This window comes from Apteryx mantelli, chromosome 29 (assembly GCF_036417845.1).
Source record: "Apteryx mantelli isolate bAptMan1 chromosome 29, bAptMan1.hap1, whole genome shotgun sequence".
NCBI classification, from domain to species: domain Eukaryota; kingdom Metazoa; phylum Chordata; class Aves; order Apterygiformes; family Apterygidae; genus Apteryx; species Apteryx mantelli.
Window position 1 is genome coordinate 698052 of NC_090006.1, and position 10533 is coordinate 708584.

The following is a 10533-nucleotide window of genomic DNA, read 5'->3' on the forward strand; positions in this document are numbered from 1 at the left end:
CGTGTGGGTTGACCAGTGGCCCATGAATGAGGAGCGACTGCAAATCACCAAGCAACTGGTCGCCGAACAGCTTGCCTCCGGGCACATCAAGCCTTCTGTCAGTCCATGGAACACGCCTATCTTTGTCATCCCGAAGAACGGAAAGTGGCGACTCTTGCATGACCTCCGCAAAGTCAATGAACAGATGCAATCGATGGGAGCGTTGCAACCCGGCATGCCATCACCTAGTATGCTGCCAGACGGATGGCACATACTGATAGTCGACTTGAAGGACTGCTTTTTTACCATTTCTTTACATCCTCAAGATACACAGCGTTTCGCCTTTTCTGTGCCAGTAACAAACAAGGCTGCACCTGCGGAGCGTTATGAGTGGGTTGTTTTGCCGCAGGGAATGAAGAACTCACCGACATTGTGCCAACTTTATGTCGCATGGGCATTGCAGCCACTTTGAAACCAATGGCCAGACACCATAATCTATCATTATATGGATGACATTCTCTGTTGCCACGAAAAGTCTTTTACGGACGAGTCATTAACACAATTAAGTGACATTCTATCGACAAAGGGACTTATCATCGCACCAGAAAAGATCCAGCGCACGGCTCTGTGGAAATATCTCGGATGGTCCATTGCAGAGTCTAAAATTTGACCCCAGAAAACGGAGCTCGCAACTCAGTTGTGCACCCTGCATGACGTTCAAACCTTACTTGGAGATATTCAATGGGTGCGGCATTGTGTTGGTATCTCCAACACTGATATCGCACCCCTGACAGCTTTGTTGCGAGGCACAAATCCTGCTAGTAAGATTACCCTGACACCTGAACTACAGGCAGTATTGCAGCGTATTACGGACAAACTACATCTATCGTGGTCCTCGCGCCGCCTCCTAAGCCTGCCCATATCCTTACTCATATGCAATGGGAAAGACTCACCATATGCAGTCATTTGCCAGTGGCAACACAGCAATGGGGAATCTTTTTCCCCTATTCTGGTCGATGCCGCTGACAAAGGCAAAAATCACAGAGATGTATTTAACACCTTGGAATGGGTATTTTTGAGCGTACAACCAAAAACGAGTGTCCAGACCCGAACCGAAGCAGTTGGCGACTTGATACGCAAGGGACGATCAAGAGTCATAGAGATCAGTGGCCAGGAGCCGGACGATATTAGCATACCCATCAGTATGGCTGACCTAGAATGGTGGCTCCAAAACGCTGTGGCCATACAAAATGCTCTGTTGGGCTTCGGTGGTAAGGTACATTCGTGCCAGCCGCAGGGAAAGCTGTGGCAAGTATTAAAGTGAAATCAGTGGCTAGAAAAATCCAAAGTAAGTGAGAAACCACTTCCAGACGGTGTCACTGTCTACACGGACGCAGGCAAGCGCTTGCGACGTGCAGCGTGCGTATGGAGGGAAAGTAACCAATGGAAGCAACATATTATGGAAGGACAGCCCCAGGATTCTCTTCAGACCCTGGAGTTGACTGCGGTAGTTTGGGCTCTAACTAATTGGTTAAATACCCCTCTAAACGTAGTGACTGATTCAATGTATGTAGCAGGGATAGTGCCACGATTGGAGGATGCTTTAATACGGGAGACAGCGAACCCGAGATTGGGAAGTCTGTTTATCGCATTGCGGTCTGTGCTTAACCAACGGACAGCAGTTTGTTGTGTTATCCACATTCGTAGTCACCAGCTGGATGTGGGGCTAGGCCAAGGCAATCAGCTCGCTGACAGCCTGCTTAGCTCAGTGTGTCATCTACCCCCTATGGACAAGTTTCAGCAGGCTAGGCAAAGTCATGACATGTTTCATCACAATGCCAAGGGCTTAAAAAGGCAGTTCGGCCTGACAGAGAGTGAGGCCCGAGGTATTGTGCAGGCTTGCCCAAGATGTGGGAACCACGGCCCTGGTATTGGGCTTGGGGTAAATCCAAAAGGGTTGAAAGCTCTAGAATTATGGCAGATGGATGTCACACATATTCCCAAGTTCGGCCGATTAAAGTATGTGCATGTAACCATTGATACCTTCTCCAAGATGATATGGGCAACTGCATTACCCGGAGAAAAGGCACACCATGTGTGCAAGCACCTGTTGGCCTGCTTTGCCATATTGGGCGTGCCTGAGCGCATAAAAACGGATAATGGACCTGCCTATGTCAGTCAAAAGCTTAGGATGTTTCTATCTTGATGGGGGGGTTAATCATGTTACAGGGATTCCACACTCACCTACCGGGCAAGGGCTCATAGAACATACCCATCTAGTCTTAAAAGACTATCTCAGAAAGCAAAAGGGTGAGGAGACGGACGCACAGCAGAGGCCACACCGTGCGCTCTTCACCCTGAATTATCTTTGTCTCATGGGCGACCGTGAGGAACCCCCGGTAATCATTCACCACCAAAATCTTAAGTTTAATAATACAACAACGTTGCCACAGTTTAAAGTAATGTATCGGGACCCAGTCTCCGGAATACGGATTGGGCCCGCCCCTATTGTTTTTAATGGTCGAGGTTATATGTGTGTCTCCACAGATCGTGGTCCAGTGTGGGTACCCAGCAAGAACGTGAAGCCTGTCTTGACTCACCATGACTCATCTAGCGAACGAGCAGACAGAGATCCTGCTTCTGGGAATACTGTTCCCAGTGGTACTGACTCTCCACAAGATTGAACACAGACAACATCTGTGTGTTACCTGGGCGAACAATACAGGGCAACATGCCTTTTGTCTGTCGCTCGCTTCTGCTATGCAACCCTTTAGAACCTGCCCAGTAGGAATTCCCAGCAGTATGATAAAAGCGACTTTTCTGAGTATGGCAGGGGGAGATGCAACAGCAGTATGCCTGCTGGTAATTGTAGTGCCGCGCTTGTTAATGCTTAGACGGATGGCTAACTAACCTGTTTGGCAATCTGCCACAGTGGCTAATAGGGTTGCTTACTGAAGGCTTACGCATTTTAATAATCCTTATCATTGTAGGTTTGTGCTTATGTGTAGTACTACGCTGCCTGAAGAACGCTTTGCTAAAAGTAGTGCACCACACTTGGATTGCTCATAAACAAGAAGGGGGAATTGTGGAGGAATGGTTAAGCGAGAGAGGGCATGATCTGATTGGGATGAGCAATCCCGTTCTCAGGGTAAGGGAAGGAATGTAGGCCAAGGCAAGCGAGCCTTGCAGCGGCCTTGAGCACTACAAAAGAAGGTATTCACAAAACTGGTAAACAAGTCTAGACAGAACTAGGTTCCTTAAATGTCGACGGAGCGTGGACAGCAACCTTGCACCAATCATATATCCGCTTTATGCGCGTGGACAGAAACTGTAGCCAATCATGTAACTATTGCTAGCGCATGCTTATTGCTTGTCTATATATACTTTGTGTAAGCTCTAATAAAGGAGAGAACGACCATACTCATATTGAGACTCATCGTTACTCCGGGTCCATCCCCCCACTCTAACACAGGATATCCATCATTCTTCCAACAACTGGAGTGTGAATGCCTTCTTATTCTAAGACTATGATTCCTGTCGGTCAATGCACCATGCACTTTTTTACTTGTATACGTCCTGTTGGTGGCTGTGCAATAAGTAACTGAGCTAGATAGCTGTCCCTCTGGTCTTATGACATAGAGCAGGAATGTAGAATCCTCTTTCTCTCTCTCTCTCTCTCTCTCTCTCTCTCCCCAATTTTCCTCTTGGTTGCCGCAACTGAGACTCTCATCAGGAAGTCAGACCCAGCTGTCTTCAGCAAGGAAGCAAAAAGAAATATATGAGGTGTCACTCATGCAGAAGGTAAGATCAAAGACACAGCTATAGGAACAATGGTATTGACACTGAATATGCTACTAATTGCCATTTGAGCATGCATGGAAGCAAAATTCAGGTGCAGAAAATGCCGGGTGAGAGGAGTCTATCTTGTGTTATGATTTGATGGTAATTTTGAATGACAGTTACAGAGAAATTGAGGCAGCTATGCAGCAAAGACCTACCTATGTCACCTTTGTATATGAAGCAAAGAGCAAAGGCGAAGCTTGGTGCTACCAAACTGTGGTGGCTGTTTCACAAAGGCTGTCATCTTCCACTCCTCAACTGTCAATGGAGAGAGGCAGACTGCAATGGCCTGAATCACCTTTTAGGGATGGCTCCTCTTTTAGGGATGGCTTCCTCTCCTGTTTGATTAGACAGGCAGCTGGGATGGGATATATTGCCTCTCTAGAAAGGTTACTGCCAAAACAGACCAAATGTAGGCCTTTATTTTTGGACAAGATGAATGGATGAATGGCTCTTTAGGTGCTATTGATTGTACCCTGTAGGTGGGCATCTGCAGGCTTCGTTTGCTGACACATTGGGATCTCCAGCCATTGAAGACTTTAGCCTTATGGGGATGTCTGAGACATCACCAATGGCGCTGGATGCCTATTTATGAGCAACTCAATCAAGCACCTTCAGTTGGGCATGATGAATCTCACTTCAAAAGACAGGTGGCTTAGGCTGAACCGGTCATTCCAGGACTCTTCTATAGTTGTGGAGGGCTAGGCAGCATCAAAAAAATGGTACTGGCTGACTAACTCAGAAAGAAACATTTCTATTGCAGATATCCGAGTTAGGTGGGATGAATTCGACCCTGAATAGCTATGTGTCGGGACTTAACTTCTCTTTAAAATCAGGATGTCCAAAACTTACTAGATGTCATCTGAGAAAATATTCAAAACTCTACATTACTCTAGTGTTCTTTCCCACGACGGAGACTGCACAGAGATGGAGAATGGCACATCTGTGACAGAGTTCATCTTAGCGGGATTTCCTAACATCCATGAGGTGGAGATCCTCCTCTTGGTTGTGTTCCTGCTTATTTATTTAGTGACTGTCTTGGGAAACACTCTTATCATTGTCCTGGTATACGCTGATGGCCATCTCCATTCTCCCATGTATTACTTCCTCAGTTATCTGTCTTTCAGAGAGATCTCCCTGACTTCCTCTGTGGTTCCTAAAATGCTGGCAAACTTCCTGTCAGAGAAGAAAACCATTTCCTTTGATGGCTGCTTTAGCCAGCTCTTCTTCTCTTTCCTCATGGGCACAACTGAGTTCATCCTCTTTGCTGTCATGTCCTATGATGGGTATGTGGCTGTATGCAACCCACTAAGGTATCCCAGCATCATGACAAGCAAGGTATGCAGTACACTTGTTTTGGGCTGCTGGGTGGGTGCCTTTGTCATGATTCTGTCGTCTCTGGTTCTGGCAGCCCAGCTGCCATACTGTGGTGCCAATGTAATCGACCACTACTTCTGTGACAGTGCACCATTATTACACCTTGCTTGTGCTGACATCCAGCTTACTGAGTGGGTTGATTTTGTGGTGCCCTGGGTCCTGCTCCTTGGCTCTTTGGCACTGACTGTACTCTCCTGTGCCTACATTAATTCAACCATATTCCGGATCCCGTCAGCACAGGGCAGGCAGAAAGCATTTGCAACTTGTGCTTCTCGTTTCACTGTTTTTTCCTTGGGTTTTGGCATCTCCATCTTTGTCTATGCCAGGCCTTCCCACATGACCTCTGTGCATCTCAACAAAAGACTCCCTGTTGTCTCCAGTATTGCGGCACCTCTTGTAAACCCATTCATATTTAGCCTAAGGAAGGAGCAAATGAAAGAGGCCTTGAAAATGCTTTGCACAAAGGCCTGGTGATGACTAAGAGGGCAGGAAAGCCACGAGCATCATCATGACTGGTACTTACTCTTTGAAAAATCTGAGCGGGACCTTTCCGTTCATAGGGATAAACTAGCCAGCTTAGATGAGACTCCTTGGATGAGATTCAGTGGTGCTTAGAGTATGATTCAGGTAAGCAGCCAGGTGGTATCTATGTGAGGATGAGGTGAAGCATTCTCTCAGCTCCATTCTCTGTACTGGTAAGGGACTAAATTCAGCCAGAGTCACGTGGGGCTAGTGCCATCTGAGATGCCACAGAACATCCTAGCTGACCTCCAGCAGCCCTTCTAGAAAGGGACAAGTGTCCCAAAGGCCCCTTGTCACAACTGCCAAGATGTCTTGGGCTCCTTAGGGCATCTCAAATAGCAGAAGACACCTGCGTGTGGACAACTGAATCCAGTTCTCTAAAGAACTGGGGTGTTTAGGATTCATCTCACCTGACTTTAGTGAATGCAATGGATATATATATATATATGTATGTGTTTGAGCTTACCATGAGCTATTGCTAGAGTGAGTGGAAGGAAAGATATTTCCACACAGCCATTCAGCATGGTGTGGGATAGGTATGTTGAACTGGCCTTTGGAAGTGGTGAATTCTGTCTGTGGACTGTAGACTCAGCCTGGCTGAGTCTGCTGCACACATCAGGTGTGTCTTAGGCTACACTGCTGCTTTTGTGACGTCTTCCAGGAGCTGAATCAGAGTTTCTGATCGAGTGATGCTGACTGGGTTTGCATCCATTCTGTCTGCAGAGTGTGAATTCTGGCATCTTCTTGTCTGCCCCCTGCTTTTCCCATGAAGGGAACTAATTGGCTCACTCCAGAGAAGGTGCAAGCTAAGGGACCCTGGGGAGAAGCATGAAGTGAAACACATCAACAACATGGAAGCATCATGAAGTTGCCTAAATCTATCAGATTTGACCCCCTCCCAAAGTTGTGTTTTTTTTTTTTTTTCCCATCAGTTAAATGTTATGATTTGGTTTATGATGCGAACTATATGAATTGTCTCTGTGAAAGTAGCTGTGGATTAGGCTTTCTTAAGCGTGCAGGTGATTGGTGCATTTAAAAAACGAAGTAGAATAATCTGCCTTCACAGTACCTTGCAGCATTGGAAGAAACAGATTGGTTGGGCTTTATATATTAAAGTATTTTTGCAATTTTTATATATAGAGAGAGATAAGGTAATTAACAACCCTCTTGCCCTTCACCCACTTTTTTTTTTTTCCCCCAAACCTCTTGGGAAAGCTTTAACTGAAAGAGGAATGTATGATTTCAAAGAGATGATTCATTATTACATTTCTCCAAATGTCTGTGTTGTCATTGAAAATAAAGGCTATGGTTTCCTCAGAATGCTGCATCATTATTTATTAAGTGCTCATATTGTATCTTTAGTGTCATAACTGTATTATTACTTGGGAGATTCCAGTGTTTAAACACAGCATGCTTGAAATGAGGTGTCCCACATGAAACACAAAGTTGCTGAGGACAAAAAGTCTGTTGAAATAAAACCAGAGTCAATGACTTCATTGATCTTTTTCTTTTTTGCGGGTGCCGTCCTTCTGACAAAATAAAAAGGTTCCTAGCAATTTCTGTCCTTGAAAACGAGCAGATTTTTCCAAGAGCTCACAATTCCCCAAAGGTCTCGTTTTACTGATTTTTGTTGTTTTTGTTGAGAGATGGTCTGGCAAAATCAACCTGTGAAGACCTTTATTTTCAGTCACTGCAAGCTCCTACTTATTACTAGCATCTATGCATTATTCCACCTTGCTTCTCTTGATGTTTTCTTCTTCTCTTCAATTATCTCACTCTTTGTTCCTTGCCTTAACTTTAGCTCTCTCGCCGTACACCCATAATGAGCAGATGCTTTGTACTTCATGATGCATTAACACTGAAGAATGTTGCTTTTGTTTCAATTGGTGCACTCATCTTACTTCAGTCACCTAATAGACAGCCATACGGCCTAAGGTGCTCTGCAGAAGCCCCAGGGAGGTGGAATCTCAGAGGGATCCTGACCCTAGGAACAGCATGACTCGTGCCCCAGTAGCTCTATCTCTCTCCACTGATTGCAGAGAGACTGGATGACCAGTTTAGGCTTAAAGTTGCTTAAATTAGTTATATGAAAAAGCGGAAGATAAAGTGAAAAGATTTTCATGTCTATCTTGTCTGAGGTGCAAGAAGAGGCAATTTTCCATGTTTAAGTAGCATTGACTTCTCTAAGACTTGGCCTCATAAACAAAAAGACTGCCTCTTACACACTTTGCCTTGCTAGAGTAAAGGAAGTAGTCATAAATCTGTCATTAAATTGTTAAGAATACAAGTGGAAATAAAGTTCATCAGGCAATCCAGGAGATGCCAGTAGCCATGATAAAATCTGGTCTTTCAGAATGAATGGGTAACGTCAGGCTGTATGATTTGTTGATAGCTATTAGTTTTGCTAGATACAAACAGTAAATAAAATGAGATGATTTTTTTTTTCCTGAAATGTTCCTCAAAAAACCCAAGCAATTAACATCTGGATCAGATTCCATTATACTTATTTTACCCTTCTCATCTAAACCATGGTCACTCTAGAGTCAAGTGGAGAGAGGTATGCTTTGCTAAATGGAGAGCCTTCCATTGCTAAGACACCATCTAAACTGCCTGGATTCATCATCTTCTGCAGATGCCATTCTTTTTCCCCTGACTATGAAGGGGCAGCAGACAGTGACACTGATATGAACAGTTGCACTGCAGCAGTGGGATTCAGCTCCAGACAGCCAAGTCGAAGTGTCTGCAATGCAAGCGGTCTGAGCTCCCATTAAATTCAGTAGTGATCTGGCCAACAGTGTCCATGCAGTTTGCAGAGCAATTTTGCTGAACGAATGTAGGGAAATGATTAGATGATGAAGCATGGGCATGTACTGCCATTTTTTAATATTCTAGGCTATCTTAGACGTCTGCATGGGGATGGAAGAAAAGACAGCAGACACTTCTGGTTCAGAACCCGGTGACTGCATCTTCTTAGATGCTTCATAGGTGCTTATATTTAAGTAGTTGACCTCCATTGACTATAATGGAATCTTCTGTGTGCCATGCACTGGTGCTCCACAAAGAATGAAAGTCTTGAGGTCCATTGAGCAGGCCCTAGAGCCATTCAGTAGCCTCATGTTCCCAGCCTGAGTCAGTGCCTTCTAGAGTGAAGAGATCTCAGTCCTCTTCCTTCACCTGCCCTCCAAGCCAGAACGACTGCTGTCTGTGACCTCTTTTCAAGCCATTCTCCTAAATTATTTTACAACTTCCCCTCCACAGAGCTTCTCCCTACTTTTTGGATCGCCTCATCCTTATCAACAGTAGGACTTCCTTGGCTTTGTATGTTCTGCTGTTGGACGGCTTACCTTCTGGCATGTGCTCTTGCCTGGAGCTTTTGGGGATCTCACAGGAGATCATTCTATTGGGGAAAGAGGTGATGATCTAGGGTGTAAGTTGAGAAGGCAGGAATAATTTTCCTTTTTTTCTTTTTTTTTTTCATGCCTCAGTAACTGTGTCTGTTTGTTTGAGCAAAGGGAGAGACTAGATGAATTTCTGCCCTGATGCTAGGGGAAAGGGGAAGAAGGAGTTTGTCTAGACTTCTGCTTCCACCTTGTGTGGAACAAGTCAAGGTGGAATGATTCTACAGAAGACTCAAGGAGCTCTCTGGACCAAGAAAAACAGAGCTAGGAGCACTCTGTTGCCTAACTTGGGATGGCTACCATAGAGCTGTCTCTCCCTGAGCTTCCTTTGTAGTCAGTGAAGAGAAACAGCTACTGTTGGCTACAAGTCATGTGGGCTAACCTAGCGCATTAGCTTAAGGTGAGGTGTATCCCTCTATAAATGACTCTCAGAGTGTGAAGGCAGGCTAAGAAAGGAAGCTCTGTTGGATGGTACCTTGTGCAGGCATCCAGTGGTATTCCAGATGCCCTGGGCATGTGCATGTCATGTACAGGAAACCTGTGCCCTTCTGAACACCTACACCTATCAAGTCATAGAGCTTCTTGTGTCAAAGTCACCTCAGCTTCACCTCAGTCACCTCAGCTCCCTCCCACGTTAATGACAGGCGACCAGCATCTTCACATCGCCACAGGGGGACTCATCCTACCTGTTTTAGGAGCCCAGCTTAGAAGAGCATCTGCCATTCTCTGCTGTGGCTGATTTTGACTACCAGGGAATTCTCCCTGACCATCTGAGATTTGGATCATAAAAGTTGGTTGAAGTGAATTGCAGGGGACTCACTCGTAAACCTAGATTAAATTTGAGGATACTCAAGGAAATAGGTTTCTTATTTTGGAGGTCATTGGGTCCAACACCCCCCTCAAAGAAAAGCAAGCTATGTGGCTCATACTTTTTCCCCCTAGCTATCACCTTGATCGCTGTCATATCTCAAGTTCTTTTCTCTCTCCTACCACTTTCAAACACAGTATTTTCCAGATTTCCCTCTCTTTGTCATCCCCCAGCAACCTGTGTACATCATTAAAAAGAGCATCTTGCTTCCAGGCTCAGCTCACCCTGGGATGCAGGAGGTGACTGAAGTCCAGTTCTTCAGGAAATGGGGAATGGTTGCTTCATACAGGAATATCAGTGTTTACATATTTCATCGCTGATCAGGGAGAAGCTTGCACTGTACCTGCTGGTATTCATTCTTTCTGTCTGAAAGGAAGATAGCACCCACCCAAGGACACTCAAGCCAAGCCCATTACTGTCCTGAGGGAGCGCCGTGTGATCCATCACTCTCCTTGCCTGGGAGTCAGAGTGTGTCAAGAGCTCACTATGCTTCTGCTTGAGAGCCCATCTCATACTGCTGCTCAAAGTCCCCACTTTCAATCCCCATAG

General features: G+C 45.4%; 1 protein-coding gene across 1 annotated transcript; it reads left to right on the forward strand.

Moving 5' to 3' along the window:
* The first annotated feature begins 4746 nt into the window (after positions 1-4746).
* On the forward strand, positions 4747-5670 carry LOC136994434 (olfactory receptor 6M1-like). Its single transcript, XM_067312247.1, has one exon. It carries the CDS (start codon positions 4747-4749, stop codon positions 5668-5670), a length of 924 nt encoding a protein of 307 aa, XP_067168348.1.
* The last annotated feature ends 4863 nt before the right edge of the window (positions 5671-10533 follow it).